The sequence below is a fragment of the Syngnathus floridae genome, chromosome 5, assembly GCF_059516105.1.
Source record: "Syngnathus floridae isolate MCC-2025c chromosome 5, RoL_Sflo_1.0, whole genome shotgun sequence".
Classification (NCBI taxonomy): domain Eukaryota; kingdom Metazoa; phylum Chordata; class Actinopteri; order Syngnathiformes; family Syngnathidae; genus Syngnathus; species Syngnathus floridae.
The window spans coordinates 18,469,361-18,489,116 of record NC_142417.1 but is presented as its reverse complement, the minus strand read 5'-3'; the positions used below and the strand labels follow the sequence as shown (position 1 = coordinate 18,489,116).

General features: G+C 44.6%; 2 protein-coding genes across 5 annotated transcripts in view; one reads left to right on the top strand and one right to left on the bottom strand.

Moving 5' to 3' along the window:
• Positions 1–17,272, bottom strand: part of top3b (DNA topoisomerase III beta) — a 112,910-nt gene extending 95,638 nt beyond the window's left edge. For all 4 annotated transcript variants that reach the window (XM_088377360.1, XM_088377362.1, XM_088377363.1 and 1 more), the window contains exon 1: positions 17,116–17,272. In XM_088377360.1, the coding sequence (XP_088233486.1) occupies positions 17,116–17,185 (70 nt within the window). In that variant the 5' untranslated portion in view covers positions 17,186–17,272. The remainder of the gene's footprint in view (positions 1–17,115) is intronic.
• On the top strand, positions 6,851–8,493 carry LOC148398443 (interleukin-17A). The gene is made up of 3 exons (XM_088376559.1): positions 6,851–7,161; positions 7,318–7,493; positions 8,040–8,493. The coding sequence occupies exons 1-3, from the start codon at positions 7,147–7,149 to the stop codon at positions 8,266–8,268; spliced, it is 420 nt and encodes a 139-aa protein (XP_088232685.1). The 5' UTR covers positions 6,851–7,146; the 3' UTR covers positions 8,269–8,493.
• Positions 17,273–19,756: the final 2,484 nt, after the last annotated feature.

The following is a 19,756-nucleotide window of genomic DNA, read 5'->3' as shown; positions in this document are numbered from 1 at the left end:
GCCTGACGTAACATTCACAGATATTAAATAAAACTATTACATAAATAACACGTTTATAAAACCATCTCTGTCACTCCAATTCATTAAATCCATCGATGGTCCTTTGTCAACAATGGGTGCGCGCCGCTGACGGCGCTTGCACTTCAAAATATTCTACAGGCCCATATAACGGTATATAAATTATATATCAAATAACTATTATATGAGGAATAATATTATCAAACCATCTGTGTCACTCCAAATCATTAAATCCATCGATCAAATTCCTCGTCCTTTGTCAACAACGCCGCACGTGCACCCTGACTTCAGCCTCGTCGTTATTACACAGATCTAGTATATAACTATATTGTAGCGTTAACAAAGTACAAGGAAAGACGTGGGTTTGGTAAACGGCTCTTTATTTAACAAAACAAGAGTTCAACGAGCCAACAACTACTGAACTGTAACGATACAAACATATACAAGTTGCTCCACGAAATTAAATATATCAAATAACTATAACATAAATAGTTAACCGCCACATGGCTCCCAGCACCGGTGTGGACTTCCAGGCGTGTGGCGGTGTGGACTTCCATCCCCATTCTATCTACCTATTCCCACTTACCAAAATTTCCAAATTTTCAAATTTGAAATTCAACCAAATTCTCCAAAATTTCGTTTTTCTACTCCAATTTCTACATTGTTCAACCGATTCAACCATCCCAATTTTCAATTGTCCATCTTTTGCCTACCTATTCCACAACTTCCCACTTACCAAAAATTCCAAATTTGAAATTTAACAAAATTCTCCAAAATTTCATTTTTCTACTCTAATTTCTACATTTTTTAACTGATTCAACCAATTCCAACTTTCAATTTTTCATCTCTTAGCTACCTATTCCACAACTTCCCACTTACCAAAGATTCCAAATTTTCAAATTTGAAATTCAACCAAATTCTCCAAAATTTCATTTTTCTACTCTAATTTCTACATTTCTCTACCGATTCAACCCATTCCAACTTTCAACTCTTCATCTTTTGCCTACCTATTCCACAACTTCCCACTTACCAAAAATTCCAAACTTTCAAATTTGAAATTCAACCAAATGCGTGAGTCGTCACCTTATCGTGGTGGAGGGGTTTGCGTGCCCCTATGATCGTAGGAGCCATGTTGTCGGGGGCTTCATGTCCCTGGTAGGGTCACCCATGGCAAACGGGTCCTAGGTGAGGGGCCAGACTGGAGCGAGGCCTGGAGGCGGGGATCGAAGGCGAGCGTCTGGTGGCCGGGCCTTCGCACATGGGGCCCGGCCGGGCACAGCCCGAAAAGGAAACGTGGGTCCCCCTTCCCATGGGAGGGGCCAAAGGGGTCGGGTGCAGTGTGAGCTGGGCGGCAGTCAAAGGCAGGGACCTTGGCGGTCTGATCCCCGGCTACAGAAGCTGGCTCTTGGGACATGGAATGTCACCTCTCTGGCTGGAAAGGAGCCCGAGCTGGTGTGCGAGGCAGAAAAATTCCGACTAGATAAAGTCGGACTAGTCTCCACGCACAGTTTGGGTTCCGGTACAAGCCCTCTCGAGAGGGGTTGGACTCTCTTCCACTCTGGAGTTGCCCACGGTGAAAGGCATCGAGCAGGTGTGGGTATACTTATTGCCACCCGGCTGGGCGCCTGCACATTGGGGTTCACCCCGGTGAACGAGAGGGTAGCCTCTCTCCGCCTTCAGGTGGGGGGACGGGTCCTGACTGTTGTTTGTGTCTATGCACCAAACGGCAGCTCAGAGTACCCACCCTTCTTGGAGTCCCTAGAGGAAGTGCTGGAGAGCGCTCCTTCTGGGGACTCCATCGTTCTACTGGGTGACTTCAATGCTCACATGGGCAATGACAGTGAGACCTGGAGGGGCGTGATTGGGAGGAACGCCCCCCCCCCCGATCTGAACCCGAGCGGTGTTCTATTATTGGACTTCTGTGCTCGACACGGATTTTCAATAATGAACACAATGTTCAAACATAAGGGTGTCCATGTGTGCACTTGGCACCAGGACACCCTAGGCCGCAGTTCGATGATCGACTTTGTAGTCGTCTCATTGGATTTGCGGCCGCATGTTTTGAACACTCGGGTGAAGAGGGGGTCGGAGCTGTCAACTGATCACCACCTGGTGGTGGGTTGGCTCCGATGGTGGGGGAAGATGCCGGTCCGACCTGGCAGACCCAAACGATCTGTGAGGATCTGCTGGGAACGTCTGGCAGAATCTCCTGTCAGGAAGAGCTTCAACTCCCACCTCCGGCAGAGCTTTTCCCACGTCCCGGGGGAGGCGGGGGACATTGAGTCTGAGTGGACCATGTTCCGCACCTCCATTGTTGAGGCGGCCGACCGAAGCTGTGGCCGTAAGGTCGTTGGTGCCTGCCGTGGCGGCAATCCCCGAACCCGCTGGTGGACACCGGCGGTAAGGGATGCCGTCAAGCTGAAGAAGGAGTCTTATCGGGCCGTTTTAGTCTGCGGGACTCCGGAGGCAGCTGACAGGTACCGGATGGCCAAGCGAAACGCGACTTCGGCGGTTGCTGAGGCAAAAACACGGGCGTGGGAGGAATTTGGTGAGGCCATGGAAAATGACTTCCGGACGGCTTCGAGGAAATTCTGGTCCACCATTCGGCGTCTCAGGAGGGGGAAGTGCAACGTCAACACTGTTTACAGTGGGGATGGCGTGCTGCTGACCTCGACTTGGGACGTCGTGAGTCGGTGGGGAGAATACTTCGAAGACCTTCTCAATTCCACCTACACGCCTTCCATTGAGGAAGCAGGGCCTGGAGACTCTGAGGCGGATTCTCCAATCTCTGGGGTCGAAGTCACTGAGGTAGTTAAAAAACTCCTCGGTGGCAAGGCCCCAGGGGTGGATGAGATCCGTCCGGAGTTCTTAAAGGCTTTGGATGTTGTGGGGCTGTCATGGCTGACACGCCTCTACAATATTGCGTGGACATCGGGGACAGTGCCTCTGGATTGGCAGACTGGGGTGGTGGTTCCCCTCTTTAAAAAGGGGGACCGGAGGGTGTGTTCCAATTACAGGGGAATCACACTCCTCAGCCTCCCCGGTAAGGTCTATTCAGGGGTGCTGGAGAGGAGGGTCCGTCGGGAGGTCGAACCTCGGATTCAGGAGGAGCAGTGTGGCTTTCGTCCTGGCCGTGGAACAGTGGACCAGCTCTACACCCTCGGCAGGATCCTCGAGGGTGCATGGGAGTTCGCCCAACCAGTCCACATGTGTTTTGTGGACTTGGAGAAGGCATTCGACCGTGTCCTTCGGGAGGTTCTGTGGAGGGTGCTTTGGGAGTACGGGGTGTCGAGCCAACTGATAAGGGCGGTTCGGTCCCTGTATCACCGATGCCAGAGTCTGGTCCGCATTTCCAGCAGTAAGTCGGAATCGTTCCCAGTGAGGGTTGGACTCCGTCAAGACTGCCCTTAGTCACCGATTCTGTTCATAATTTTTATGGACTGAATTTCTAGGCGCAGCCGAGGCGTTGAGGGGGTCTGGTTTGGGGACCTCAGCATCGCGTCTCTGCTTTTTGCAGATAACGTGGTGCTGTTGGCTTCTTCAGGCCGTGATCTCTAGCTCTCGCTGGAACGGTTCGCAACCGAGTGTGACGCGGTCGGGATAAGGGTCAGCACCTCCAAATCAGAGTCCATGGTCCTCGATCGGAAAAGGGTGGAATGCCCTCTCCGGATCGGTGATGAGATCCTGCTCCAAGTAGAGGAGTTCAAGTATCTTGGAGTCTTGTTCGCGAGTGAGGGGAGGATGGAGCGCGAGATCGACAGGCGGATCGGTGCAGCGTCGGCAGTAATGCGGACCCTGTACCGGTCCGTTGTGGTGAAGAGAGAGCTGAGCCAAAAGGCAAAGCTCTCAATTTACCGGTCGATTTACGCTCCTACCCTCACCTATGGTCACGAGCTATGGGTCGTGACCGAAAGAACAAGATCCCGGATACAAGCGGCCGAAATGAGTTTTCTCCGCAGGATGTCCAGGCTCTCCCTTAGAGATAGGGTGAGAAGCGCGGTCATCCGGGAGAGACTCGGAGTAGAGTCGCTACTCCTCCACGTTGAGAGGAGCCAGATGAGGTGGCTCGGGCATCTTATCAGGATGCCTCCTGGACGCCTCCCTGGGGAGGTGTTCCGGGCATGTCCCACCGGTTGGAGACCCCGGGGACGACCCAGGATGCGCTGGAGAGACTATGTCTCTCAGCTGCCCTGGGAACGCCTTGGGATCCCCGGGATGAGCTGGATGAAGTGGCTGGGGAGAGGGAAGTCTGGGAGTCCCTCCTGAAGCTGCTTCCCCCGCGACCCGACCCCGGATAAGCGGAAGAAGATGGATGGATGGATGAACCAAATTCTCCAAAATTTCGTTTTTCTACTCTAATGTCTACATTTTTCAACCAATTCAACCCATTCCAACTTTCAAATTGTTCATCTCTTGCCTACCTATTCCCCAACTTCCCACTTACCAAAAATTCCAAACTTTCAAATTTGAAATTCAACCAAATTCTCCAAAATTTCATTTTTCTACTCAAATTTCTACATTTTTCAACCAATTCAACCCCTTCGAACTTTCAATTGTTCATCTCTTGCCTACCCATTCCACAACTTCCCACTTACCGAAAATGTCTAATTTGAAATTCAACCAAATTCTCCAAAATTTCATTTTGCTACTCTAATTTCTACATTTCTCTACCAATTCAACCCATTCCAACTTTCAACTCTTCATCTTTTGCCTACCTATTCCACAACTTCCCACTTACCGAAAATTCTAAACTTTCAAATTTGAAATTCAACCAAATTCTCCAAAATTTCATTTTTCAACTCTAATTTCTACATTTTTCAACCGATTCAACGCATTCAAATTTTCAACTGTTTATAATTTTCGTACGTATTCCACAACTTCCCACTTACTAAAAATTACAAATTTTCACCACAAATTCTCCAAAATTTCGTTTTACACTTCTATTTTCCATATTTCTCAAGTAATTCAACTCATTTCAACATCATTCGGCATCATTCCCCAAGAAGTTATTTAAAGTCTTCGCCTTCACACGCAATTTCTCCAGAAATTGCATTTTCTAGTTAACCTATAAAACACTGCATGGCTTAGCACCTTCATATCTCGTCGACCTAGTTGTTGTACCTTACGTTCCATCCCGTAACCGTCACTCGCAAAACGCTAGTCTTTAAGTGACCCCGAGGGCCAAAAAGAAGTCCACAGGGTCTAGAGAATAGGTGTCAAACTCAAGGCCCGGGGGGCAGATACAAATTGTGCATTAAATTTATGTGTCATTGCTAAAATTACAAATTGTCTTCACTTTTAAAAATAGATATTTTTAATATTTGACCAGGTTTTACTAGTCTGATTTGAAAACTGGTTATTTGTCAGTTTGTTTTGTCGCTTATTCTGTATATAATATGAGGTGTACATACATTTATTTGGGTTGGCAGTCATAATGGCCCTCCGAAAGAAATTAAGACTACAATGTGGCTTGCGAAAAAAACGAGTTCGACACCCCTGGTCTAGAGCATTCTCTATTCGGTATCCAGAGCTTTGGAATGCCCTACTGATAGATATATGAACTGCTACCTCAGTAGAAACATTCAAGGCACGATTAAAGACAATTTTTTATGCCATGGCCTTTAATTAACCTGTCTGGATTTCTTGTCGACCAATCGTTATCAAGGCTCATCGCCGCTGTTGCGATCCCTGGACGGCAGTGTTTTTTTCCTATGTGCGCGTCAGCTAGCCTCAGTGTAGCACATTGCTCAGACGTTTTTGCAGCGCAAACCAGCACAAACGAACGGTATCGTTTTGGGTTCATATGGAGTGAACTCTGGATGACCTAAAAAAATAATCTCTCATAACTAAAAAACATTGCAGCACAAACTAAACATTTTACGGCACAATCCAGCACAAACGAAGCACAAACAAAACAGACTATTTTCCTTAAATTTTGCGTGGGGTGGGGGGCCAGCTTCACGCAGGTGCCAGACAGTCATGGAAAGAGAAGCCGCTGAATGGCATGCACCACTGTCAAATTGAAGAAGTGGCTGACATCAAGAAAACATATCAGTGGCTGGAAAAACTTGGACTGAAAGTCAGTGCAGAGGCACTATTCATGGTAGCACAAAAACCTGCCCTAAAAACATGACCAATAGACCACATCAGACAGGAACCCAGGTGTAGGCTGTGCAAAGAAGACACAGAAATGGTGCAGCATATCACAGCAGGGTGAATGCACGTGGGCAAGGCATAAATGGAGGGGCATAGCGAGGTAGCACAATTAGTGTACCGGCACATCAATAACAGAATCAAGATTGCAGATACCTCCAAAAGTAGTTGAGAACAACCAGGCCAAGATCCTGTGAGACTTACAGATCCAAACTGACAAACTGGTGATATTCAACCAGCCTGATATAGAGGTGGATAATAAACATGAGAGGACAGCAGTCATGTTAGGTGTAATAATACAGAATGACAGCAACATCCAAAAAAAAGGGACACTAAAATCTGGAGAAATGTAAAGGGCTGAAGAACTGGAGAAAGTGTGGAGGGTAAAGGCAACAGTAGTGTCACTTGGCATTCAGGAGCAGTTACCCCCAAACTGGATGAAGTGTTCCAGCAGATGGTAGAGAACCTAAGCTTGAAGGCACTAGTCTAGGTGGGCAAGGAAACTTTTTGCACACACACATTACCCTTCATTAGAATGACCCAAGGCTGATTTAGAGTTATTGATGAGATACTCTATGTTCATTTCCAGGATTGTGAGGGGGTAGTGAAGAGGGCTCTTTCATTTGCTACATTCTTACATCCTCTGTGAATACAATTATTCCCTCAAGGTTGAATATTAATTGACAAAGGACGTGAATGTGAACTAGAGTGGCCAACGTGTGCCCTCACCAACAATTCAGACTCGCTGATGACAAATCACCAAAACGTTTTTAAAATTCATGCGACTTGCACACATGTACACATACACATACATATAAAAAGGGTTACATCAAGAACAATTCTCAAAACTCCAGCAAAAGGATGTGGTGAGGGACAAAGAAACCAAGACAAAGAGAAAAAAACAGGCTAAAACATCATCAACAAGGCTTAATAATCTAGGATTAGAGTGTCCTGTCTTACCCCTGAAAATCACTAATGGAAAGGATTCAGGTATGTGAGATTTACATTACTATTGTTCAGAAATCCATCATCTATACTCCTTATTGTGTGCAGGGTTGAAGGGAACTAATACAACAATCACAGCACAAAGTATATATTGCAACGGAATAACCACAAAATTTAGCTCCATTCTTTTTCTGTGTGCAGCTGCTGCGTGTATTTTTGCTATACCTGCTGGCTGTCCACTGGTGCCTGGCTATGCCACCACAGAGCCAATGTATTGATGAATCAATCTGTACATACAGCTTGCATGATTACAGCAGCCAGTTGGTCAATATGCCCAGCGACATCAATGAGCGCAGTATTGCCCCCTGGAATTATGTGTGAGTACTTGTCTCAGCCTGAAAGATTAGACTGTTTTTTAACACTTGTCAACATTTTTTTTTTTTAAATGAGAGATGCAAGTAAAGTTTTCTAGATGAAAAGTGTATGTGTTGATTCCGAATATGCTCTCATTATTTCTCTATCACATCAGGCTTTCATTGTCGTCGTCGTCATCAATCATCATCATAACAATAATCCATCCATTTTCAACATTGCTTATCCTGTTCAGGGTCGATAATATATAATCCTGTATTTGGTAATATTTATTAAGGGTTAAAAACAGCAAAATGTTTTTTACCTGAAATGTCATTACTATACAGTAAATTATAACGCATGGTAAAATCCGTATTGCACAAGCGCTTACAGGTCCTAAACAAAAATAAGAATATTTCAAAAATCTGATGTGCTAGGAAAAAGTAAAAACATCTTTAAATCAGCATAAAAAATACATTGAAAGCCATTAAAGGCACAAGACATCCCTGATTAAAATTTGTACATGAATGCTCATTACGTATTTCTGGTTTTACTCTGATCCCTATACATAGTAAAAACATTGATGTGAACCGGGTACCTCAAGTGATCCATGAAGCCAGTTGCCACACAAGCCACTCCTGCAGAGGGCTGGACAATGCTTTTGGTCTTGAGACCATACCAATAGCCCTGTGGATGCCCGTCCTCAAGAAGAACCCCAGCTGTTTACCAACGGCAAGTTACTCCTTAGAGTTTGAACTAATCACTATAGCATGTATATGTGCTATCGCCAGGCAAAGCTAAGCAGGGCATGTGGTACCATTGTCATCTAATGGCATTGCTGATTGTGATGCATGTGTCTGTTGAGAGGATTCATGTAAGGGTTGTAATTTAATTATAGTGAATTTATATTCATTTAAAAGTTTCAATATACACTGAAAATATAAATTACTGGAAATCCTTAGTTATTTTCTCACATTTAGACTATCCTACCTGGTGTCAAAGAAATAAAAGCCTCACTCAAATGAATCTCTTTTTTCATTGCAATCTGATTACGCAATGTGTCATGGCGAACGTGCTGTCAAGCGTTTAATATACTGATTTGATCTTTTTTTTAATCATGTAATCAATGGTTCATTAACCATCATTTTGAAAAATGTTTTAACAATCAGTACAGTATTTCATCAAGTTGGTCAGAAAAAGACAGAGAAAAAGAGTGAGTGAGTGAGTGAGTGAGTGAGTGAGTGAGTGAGTGAGTGAGTGAGTGAGTGAGTGAGTGAGTGAGTGAGTGAGTGAGTGAGTGAGTGAGTGAGTGAGTGAGTGAGTGAGTGGTACCCCTCAGATAATTAAGGTAAAAACCCAAGTGGTCAAAAAAATAACTTAAATCAGACAAAATAAATCATTCTTGATGATAATTAACGAATGAATTGTGGTTTAACAGAATTATTTTGTACTTATACTTTATACTTATATTGAGAAAACATTGTCAGTTAAGCTTAAGCCCTACTTAAGCACATTTAAAGATCCATTTTTCATCTCTCTCTCTCTCTCTCTCTCTCTCTCTCTCTCTCTCTCTCTCTCTCTCTCTCTCTCTCTCTCTCTCTCTCTCTCTCTCTCTCTCTCTCTCTCTCTCTCTCTCTCTCTCTCTCTCTCTCTCTCTCTCTCTCTCTCTCTCTCTCTCTCTCTCTCTCTCTCTCTCTCTCTCTCTCTCTCTCTCTCTCTCTCTCTCTCTCTCTCTCTCTCTCTCTCTCTCTATGTATGCAAGGAATTTATATATGTAAATTTATGCTATATATATATATATATTATATAAATTTATGCACCTACCTACTTTTGTTCAATTAATAATTGCACACTTTCTGTAAATCCTGTAAACTTCATTTCACTTCTCAAATATCACTGTGTGTGTCAGCTATATGATATATTTAACTGAAATTGCTGATCTGAACAGCCAATGATTTATAAAGGAAAATCATGAAAATGATCAGGGCTGCCCAAACTTTTGCATATGACTATGAGTTTCAGATTCCCAGTTAGCTAGAAAATCAATATATATTATATATATATTTTATTAAAGGGCAAAAGCATACATTTACATACACACAATTATTGATTAAAATGCACCAATATATATTCTAATACTGAAATCACTTTACCTGTACAACTTCTCTTATTAGACATCTTTTGGGAATGTATTTGAATGACTTCTAAACGTTCATCGACGATACATATGGCTCAATGGCTCCAAATAATGTTTTAGAATCATAGCTACTGCCTGATGCTTTCTTTTCCTGCTTGATGTTTGTTTGTACTGCTAGAGGTTTTTGTACAATTAACAAGGAACAATGTGCGGCATTTTGAAGTTGGACAGAGAAAATGAATGTTTGCGCAGAATGTGAGACAATGAGCTTGGGTATGAGGGATGATACGGATAGCAAGGACATAAGTAACAAAACATAATAGTCGGCCAGAAGTGCTACAAAATGATAAAAAGAGCTGACGGAGAGAACCAATGGGGAACGGGTGTGAGTATCATATCTGCAGGAGCTGGAGAAAACAAACCAAGGAGCAGGGAGAAGAACGAGAACAACTACAAGGGCCGCCAAGGAATGATTATGGAAGACGAACTGGCCCCCATCTTTGTGTGCCTTTCAACAAGAATTGGATTCAGACTCAGACCATCCTGTGTAAATTTGATTTTTGTCTCAGACAAGCAAGAACAATAAATTGGACAGTGCAGGATAATCCTATATGGACTGGGACCTATATGGACTGATACATCTTATACAGTGGTTCTTAACCTGGGTTCGATTTCATGCGACAACCGAGAAGAATTTCAACACCAAGAAAACCCACTGTTCTGCCCTCAGAATTGTTTTCATGATGTAAGAAATGTTTTCTATGTAAAGAAGCATACACAATGGTTATTTGTCGTTCGGAAGCAAACCGGAAATGTATTTTGAAACGCACCGGAAGCTGCGCATGTTTTTGTTGAAGCGACTTGACAACTGATGAGTTGAGAGACGTTGGCGTTACTCGCGTCATCTAAGCGAAACTTTCTCTTCTCCTTATGCTCACGGAATCAACGGCTGTAAGTTATCATTGTTTTATTGGATAACTTAATTATTGTTTATAAGATAAGAAGAAAACTTATAGAAGAAACTCAGTGTTTGTTGTTTCACTTGCAGTTTCACTCGTGTTTAACACTGAATCGAAATAAAGGGAGCAAGACGCTCTGAATCCTGGCTCAAGTGTTCTATACATGACTTTGGCTGGCTGATGAACTGTGACAACGTACATGAAGTACATAACGCACAGGGAGATCAGTACAGTGAAAAGCCGTACCACAGTGAGTTGAGGAACCAACAAAAGATTCAAACATGGCCGCCGAAGATGTATCCAGTGTTATCGACATGGAGACGGTGGACTTTGAAGAGAATTCACGTCGACCTTCATCTTCCAAGTCATCAGTCCACAGTCGATCGAGAGCTAGTGCTAACACCAAGCACTCGTCATCCTACAATTCCGTTCTGGAGACAGCTGCCAGAGCCAGAGCTTCGGCTGAAGCAGCGGCAACCAAGGTAGCCTATTCAAGGAAGCAGTTGGAAATTAAAAGGCAACGAGCTAGGCTAGACATAGATTTAGAAGAATTAGAAATTGAAAAGGAAGCAGAAGTGGCACGGGTGAGAGCAGAAGTATTGGAAGCAGCTGCAGCTATAGAAAATGAAGATGTGCTAAGCATAAAAAGTCATTTGCCAGCACATGTGGCTCAAAAACGCACTGAAGATTATGTGCAAAGCCAAACACAGCTCAACGCACAGTCCCTTGTAGCCTACAGTGGAGTCTGGCGCCACGAACCCACGCATAGTCCACCACCTGCGGCAGCTGAGGAGAAGTCCTCACACAACGTCTGCAGACCATCAGTGAATGAGGAACGTGAGGTAAAGGAGCAGTTCCAAGAGGCAATCAACACTCCGTATTATGGCCCCCCCATTTCATGGTCCAGTCAGACCTTGGGAGTACAGCCTCCTACGACAGTCATCACCCACACGTACGAAACCACCACGCATGGATGACTTCAGGCCTTTGCGTGATAACCTCAGGCCTCTTCAGAGTGACATCGGAACCCCGACTCAGTCTTTACATGCAGCAAGGCACACATCTGCCCCAAAGCCACCTGACAGTCCACATATGCAATAAGGTCGGTATTCTCCTCCTCATGCTAGCCCTCCACACATGATAGACTTTGCCAAGTTTCTTGGTTGCAGAGAATTAGTGACTACTGGCCTCACAAAATTTGATGATATGCCAGAGAATTTTAGGGCATGGCAGTCCTCATTCCTAAATGCAACACAAGGCTTAGGTTTATCATATAGTGAGGAGCTGGACCTCTTGGTGAAGTGGCTCGGTAAAGACTCGTCTGAACATGTAAAGAGGATCCGTGCTGTTTAAGTCACCAAGCCCAAAGCTGCTCTACAACTGTCCTGGGATAGACTGCATGAATGCTATGGCGCACCAGAAATAATTGAAAATGCCCCGTTCAAAAGAGTGGACGATTTTCCCTGTCTGTCTGCTAGAGACAACACGAAGCTAAGGTTGCTCAGTGATCTCCTCATGGAGCTATTAGCAGCCAAAAACGATGGATATCTTCCTGGCCTTGCATACCCCGACATGCCTCGTGGGATAAAGCCTATTGTGGAGAAGTTACCTTCAGGCCTGCAGGAGAAATGGCTCAGTGTGGGCTCAAAGTACAAGGAGCGCTACAGGACATCTTTCCCTCCCTTTTCGTTTTTTGTGGACTTTGTGTATGGCCAAGCCAAGGCTCGAAACGACCCAAACTTCAGCCTGTCCATCAGTAGCCAGCCGTACGGCAAAGGTGAGAAAGCTCCATTCAAGCCAAGTGAATTTAAGACTGCTGTATCTGTGCGCAAAACAGACGTGTCTGGTACCACTGATGCAAACACCTTAAACTCTACGGACGATGGAAAGGAAAACAATGATCCGGCTCGTTATTGCCCTGTGCACAAGAAAACACACCCATTGGAAAAATGCAGATCATTTAGAGCAAAAACATTACAGGAAAGAAAAGACATTCTTAAAGAACATAAACGCTGTTTTAAATGCTGCGCCCCAAACCACCTTGCCAAGGATTGTCAGGCATCATTGAAATGTGGTAAGTGGGACAGCCAAAGACACAGCTCTGCGATGCACCCAGACACCTCTCTGCCTCCCGATCAATCGGCCCTTCCACAAATAGACACAGTGGCACAAGGCAATTCCCCACTCAAAGTGACGTCACGATGCACTAAAGTTTGTGGCAAGGGCAACCTCCCACATTCATGCTCAAAGGTGTGCCTGCTGCGCGTCTTCCCTCGGGGACAGCCGGATCGCTCTGTCAAGATGTATGTCATACTTGACGATCAGAGCAACCGCTCACTGGCCCGCTCTGAATTTTTCCACCTTTTCAAAGTCAAGAGCAGCCTCTCCCCTTACCTGATGAAGACCTGCGCCGGCACCACAGAGATGATCGGCAGGAAGGCAGCGGGCTTTCAGATCGAAGCAGTGAACGGAGGTGTGTGCCTAGACCTTCCACCTCTCATTGAGTGCAATGAAATAATGAATAACAAATCTGAAATTCCAACTCCAGAGGTAACCCTCACACATGCACACCTGAAACATCTCGCTCCTCTCATTCCCAAGCTGGATCCTGATGCAGAGATGATGATCCTGTTGGGGAGATATGATATGTGCACACAAAGTGAGAGATCAAGTCAACGGTCCTCATAACGCACCTTTTGCCCAGCGCCTGGACTTAGGCTGGGTCATTATAGGCGAAGTCTGCCTGGACAACGCCCACAAGCCAACCCTGAGCGTCTTCAAAACTCTTGTGCTTCAAAATGGACGTCCGTCACTTCTCATTCCTTGCCAAAACAGCATCAGTGTGAAAGAGAAACCATGCTACGGCGGGGAGGACAAGCATTGCCAGTCGAGGATCAGCTCGGGCAGACTGTTTTCCAACGAACAGACAGTGACAACAAGTGTGCCATGTGCTTTGAGGACGAATTCTTCTTGAAAATTATGGAAAAAGAAGTCGCCCAGGATGAAAGGAATAACTGGGTAGCTCCCCTACCATTTAAGTCACCTCGACCTCGGCTCCCAAATAACAGAGCGCAAGCCCTGTCTCGTCGCAGCTCTCTACGGCGCACTTTGAGAAAAAACGCTGAGATGAAAGAGCAGTTTTCCTCCTTCATGGAAAAGCTTTTTGAAAACAACCATGCAGAGATTGCCTCATCCATTGACGACACAAAAGAATGCTGGTACCAGCCCTTTTTTGGTGTGTACCATCCCCAGAAGCCTGGGCAAATACGGGTCGCGTTTGACTCAAACGCCCAACCGAACGGCCTCTCCCTCAACTCAGTGCTTCTCACAGGGCCCGACCTGAATAACACTCTGCTTGGCGTGCTGCTGCGTTTCAGCAAAGATCTCATTGCTGTCACTGCGGACATCCAGCAGATGTTTTATGGATTCCTGGTGAGGCATGAGCACAGAGATTACCTCAGATTTCTGTGGCACAAAGACAATGACCTGTCTAAAGAGGTTCAAGAGTACCGCATGCGGGTACACGTCTTCGGCAACAGCCCATCGCCTGCAGTAGCCATCTATGGACTACGGCGTGCTGCCAAGAAAGGTGAAGCAAGGTGACACAACAGTTTGTTCATAGACATTTCTACATTGATGATGGACTCGTGTCACTGCCCACCGAGTCTGCTGCCATAGACCTGCTGAAACGTACCTGTGCCTCACTCGCCGAGTCTAATTTGAAGCTGCACAAAATTGCATCAAACAGTGTGACTGTGATGAAAGCTTTTGAACCTGAAAAACTGGCCTCTGGCATCAGGGCAGCTGGACTATGGATTGTCGCTGGCAAAAGGCTGGTCAGCTCTATCTTCTATCACTGTGTGACATGCCGTAAGCTGAGAGGGAAGGTGGAAGTGCAAAAAATGGCTGACCTCCCTCCGGAGCGACTCGACACCTCTCCACCCTTCAGCTATGTGGGGCTGGATGTATTTGGACCGTGGACAGTGGTGACCCGACGCACTCGTGGAGGTGCGGCAGAAAGCAAAAGATGGGCCATTCTGTTCACATGCATATGCACCAGAGGAGTACACATTGAAATTATTGAATCGATGGATACTGCCAGTTGCATAAATGCGCTACGGAGATTCTTTGCCGTCAGGGGCCCAGCAAAGCAGTTCAGGTCAGACAGAGAGACACATTTCGTGGCTGCTAGTGAAGAACTAGGGACGAGGCCCTCACATGAAAAGCAGAACAAGATCTTGAATTATCTCCACAGCAAAGACTGCACGTGGGAGTTCAACCCACCACACGCTTCCCACATGGGAGGTGTGTGGGAACGCATGATTGGGGTGGCACGAAGAATATTAGATTCCATGCTTCTCCAAAACAAACATACTCGCCTGACACATGAGGTCCTGTGCACGCTGACGGCGAAAGTGTCGGCAATAATCAACGCCAGGCCGTTGGTCCCTATTTCATCAGACCCCTCTGCTTCAGTCTTGCTGTCTCCTTCCATGCTACTGACACAGAAGCCAGGCCTGCTTGCTCCTCCGAGCGAGTTTGCGGGAAAAGACCTTCTGAGAGGCCAGTGGAGGTGCTGGCGAACGAATTCTGGAACCGTTGGAGAAATGAGTACCTGAGCACTCTTCATCCAAGACGTAAGTGGCACAGGCCACACCGCGATCTTCAACCTGGGGACATTGTGCTGCTAAAGCAAACTCAAGTGCCAAGGAATGAGTGGCCGATGGCTATGGTCATATCCACCCCCGAGAGCAGCGATGGAAAGGTCCGGAAGGTTGAGGTGAGGACATCATCCCAAGGCATCTCAAAAACTTACCTGTGGCCCATTTCTGAAGTGGTCCTTCTCATGGAAAAGGCGGATTAAAAGTGGACTGAGAAAAAGGAAAGTAGTTTCAAAGGTTAGTGGCATTACATGCCAGACGGGGAGTGTTCTGCCCTCAGAATTGTTTTCATGATGTAAGAAATGTTTTCTATGTAAAGAAGCATACACAATGGTTATTTGTCGTTCGGAAGCAAACCGGAAATGTATTTTGAAACGCACCGGAAGCTGCGCATGTTTTTATTGAAGCGACTTGACAACTGATGAGTTGAGAGACGTTGGCCTTACTCGCGTCATCTAAGCGAAACTTTCTCCTCTCCTTATGCTCACGGAATCAACGGCTGTAAGTTATCATTGTTTTATTGGATAACTTAATTATTGTTTATAAGATAAGAAGAAAACTTATAGAAGAAACTAAGTGTGTTTGTTGTTTCACTTGCAGTTTCACCCATTGTGTTTAACACTGAATTGAAATAAAGGGAGCAAGACGCTCTGAATCCTGGCTCAAGTGTTCTATACATGAGTTTGGCTGGCTGATGAACTGTGACAACGTACATGAAGTACATAACGCACAGGGAGATCAGTACACCCACGCAAAGCAAGTTAAAATGCCGTACCCTGGTCTAACCAATCGTGGCGTGACGTGGAACAACACGGAAGTACTGCAAACTGCGTGGAGCCCCTCGCGCCTGAAGGACAGCCATGTTGCGTTGCCACAGTTCCTGACACCTGTTATTTTTTCCGGTGAAAACACAATTCCTCCAAAGAGGGGTTCGGTGAATGCGCATATGAAACTGATGGGGTTCGGTACTACCAATATATATATATATATATATATATATATAAAGGCGGCTTGGTGGCACGTCCGCCTCACAGTTAGGAGGGTGCGGGTTCGATTCCACCTCTGGCCCTCCCTGTGTGGAGTTTGCATGTTCTCCCCGGGCCCGCGTGGGTTTTCTCCAGGCACTCCGGTTTCCTCCCACATTCCAAAAACATGCTTGGTAGGCCGATTGAAGACTCCAAATTGTCCCTAGGTGTGAGTGTGAGTGCGATTGGTTGTCTGTCTCTGTGTGCCCTGCGATTGGCTGGCAACTAGTTCAGGGTGTCCCCCGCCTACTGCCCGATGACGGCTGGGATAGGCTCCAGCACGCCCGCGACCCCCGTGGGGACTAAGCGGTTCAGAAAATGGATGGATATATATATATATATTTATTTTCGTCTCACTCGCACCGTCACTCACACACACGTTCACACCGTCATACGTGGGACGCGAACTCACGGTGTCGGAAAACAAAGCAAGCAAGTGCACACCTACACCATCATTTATATATTTATATGGTATCGCACTGCTCTGCTTTTCCTTCGCTCTCTTTTACCGCAATGCCTAAAATAAGGGCACACTTGAAATTCAGGAGCGGCTGGCTTGACCGAGTGAAAAAGGAAGACGGCTTGGTGTGTCTGTTACTCCCTTCTCTCCCTCAAGCAATTGCACCACAAACAACAAACCCCCTAATTTAAATCATATTTATAACGTCTTTGTTTAAAAGAATAAAAGCTGCCAAAACGTTTTCAGTTAGAAATTGAGAGACGAAAATTTCCGAAATTTTGTGACCTGGCTAGAAAGTGCATAGGAAAGAATTGCACATTTGTGTTCACCCAACATATCCAACATATGAAATGCCTAACTTTGTAATACAAATTATTATTATTATTATTATTATTGCTGTACAGACCTTTAGAGAGAATTCTGGCAATTGACTGAGCCAGGGAAGGCTTTTCTGCCACCATCAGAACGGTCCTCATTTCTTATTTCTTAGCATAAACTTTACTAAATGCAATACGAATAGCTGCTGGTAATCGTTACAATGAATTGAAGGCTATCTTCTTCGGCTGATTCTTACTCTAATTTAACTGACAGTTGGCAGCCTCCTTAAAAATGCATTACTCCCATCTGCTGGTCTGGGGGTATGGTACATTATAATTATTCATTCATTCAGCTTCCGAACCGCTTAACTCTTGGGACATTTGTTTTATGGTGCATCACCTCCTGACCAAATTGGAAATAATTTCACGATGTATCTATAAAATGTTGTATAGCCATTAAGAAAATCAACCAAGTTAATTTTGATAATATATGGAGGAAAATTATTATCATTATAATAAAATTGTACATATTGAAATAACCAATGAATAAAAAGACAGAAGCCTCAAAGACCATTTGATTAAACTCTTCCCTAAATAACAACTCTCTCTCTAGTATCATATCCCCAACAATTTATTCGAGAAACTCAGTGGAACAAAACTATTACAAGGAGTAGAGGTGGTGAAAGTAGATAAGTTTAAATACTTGGGGTCAACTGCCCAAAGTGATAGAGAGTGTGGCAGAGTGGTGGAAAAGAGAGTGCAGGCAGGGTGGAGTGGGTGGAGAAAGGTGGCAGGAGTGATTTGTGATCGAATAATATTTGCAAGGGTGAAGGGAAAACTCTTCAAGGCAGTATTGCGACCAGCTACGTTGTTCAGCTTGTACGGTGGCACTAACAGAAAGACAGAAGGCAGAGCTGGAGATGGCAGAGATGAAGATGATGTTAGGAATGAACATATCAGAGGGACAGCCCAGGTGGGAGGCTTTGGAGACAAAGTCAGATAGAAGAGGAGGGACCCAGGGTATATGAAAGGGAAGCAAAAATGAAGTTTATGGATGTGATCCGGGAGAATGTGCACGTGGTTGGTGTGACAGAGGAAGATATAGAGGACAGAGTGAAATGAAAACGATTAATCTGCTGTGGCGACACACTTAAATAAACAAACAAAAAATAGGGCACATTAAGCAACGCACACTCACACAAACATACAAACAGAATTACAAAAACAAAAGGTATAGTAAACTTTCGTTCGAGATCAACTGAAGTCAATTCACTTGGAAACCGCAATGTACTTGTACAAATGTCCTTGTTTTTTCTCATTAATTTCAAAGAATTTACATAAATATCAAACTCAACTAGAAATACCTGAGAACTTGGAAGGGATTTAAACATTATTTTGTGCAAGTGTACAAGGAAAACTTGCATAAGATTGTTTACAAAGTTCTGACCATGTACAAAAAAATTTATTATATATTTTGAATGAATTGCAATGGAATGACCAATTTTAGCACATCTAGATTCTCAAAATCTCTTCAAACTTTCAATGACACAGAGCAAGTTCAAAAGAAATGTAGAATCGTCTCCCAATCCCTCCCACAGAAGGTGTATTTGTCTTCCATGCCAGTGAACTTGGAGAGTACATAATTGCGAGGATGAATATCCATCCATCCATTTTCTGAACCGCTTGTCCTCACGAGGTTCACGGACGTGCTGGAGCTTATCCCAGCTGACTTTGGGCAGTACACCCTGAACGGTCACCAGCCAATCGCAGGGCACACATTAACGAACAACCATTCACACTCTCAGACAATTTGGAGTTGACAACTGGCCTACCATTTAGAATGTTGGAGGATACCGTAATATCCGGAGGAAACCCATGCAGCCACAGAGAGAACATGCAAACTCCACACAGGGAGGCCGGAGCCAGAATCAAACCCACAACATCTGCACTGTGAGGCAGACGTGCTAACCAGTGCGTAGTACTTTAAATTGAAGCTCTCTTATTTTATTTGAAATACAGAATTTATACAGGCATAACCATGTTTGTCATCAATTTATGTTATTTGATTCTGAATTCTAATAAAGACCTTCCTTCAGGAGAAATTTTATTATAGCTACAGAATGTATTTCTAACATTGGAGCATTTTAGTTAATATAGTATCAATTTCTCTAATTGTGAGAGAAAGAGTTTCATATAAAATAATTGAGCTAATTATATGTATAGCATACTTCATACAACATGAAACTATTTCCAAAACCCAAAATTTCCAACGTCTGTGTTGTGAAGGAATGCTCTATTGCAGTGTTTGACAATCACTGTGCCGCAGCACACCAGGTGCCGTGAGAGACATTCAGCTGTGCCAAGGGATATTGTCCAATAGTAATTATGGAGTGCATAGTAAATAGGATCGCCAAACTACAGGTCAGATAGCGCAAGGCCTGGTCACTCACTTGCTAATCGCACATGCATGGCTAATCAGAGAATCTTGAGATTTCATGATGTGTCGGTCTAATTGTGCCGCTGATCTTAACTGTGGAAATTTTTTTTCTGAAAAAATATCTAAGAAAATTTCATAAACCATTGTTTTTGTTTTATTTAAAATTCACAGATTTTTTCTAAAACACATGCAAATGACATATCAAAGAATCACTGTTAGATTTTTCCTGTTCCTAGGTGTCCAGATACAATGGCTGTAACATACAGGAGGCAATATAGATCAAGGATCAAGAA

Coding starts and splice junctions, on each gene's coding strand:
- LOC148398443 (XM_088376559.1), top strand. Junction 7,494..8,039: donor ATTGCCCCCTGGAATTATGT/GTGAGTACTTGT, acceptor CCCTATACATAG/TAAAAACATTGATGTGAACC.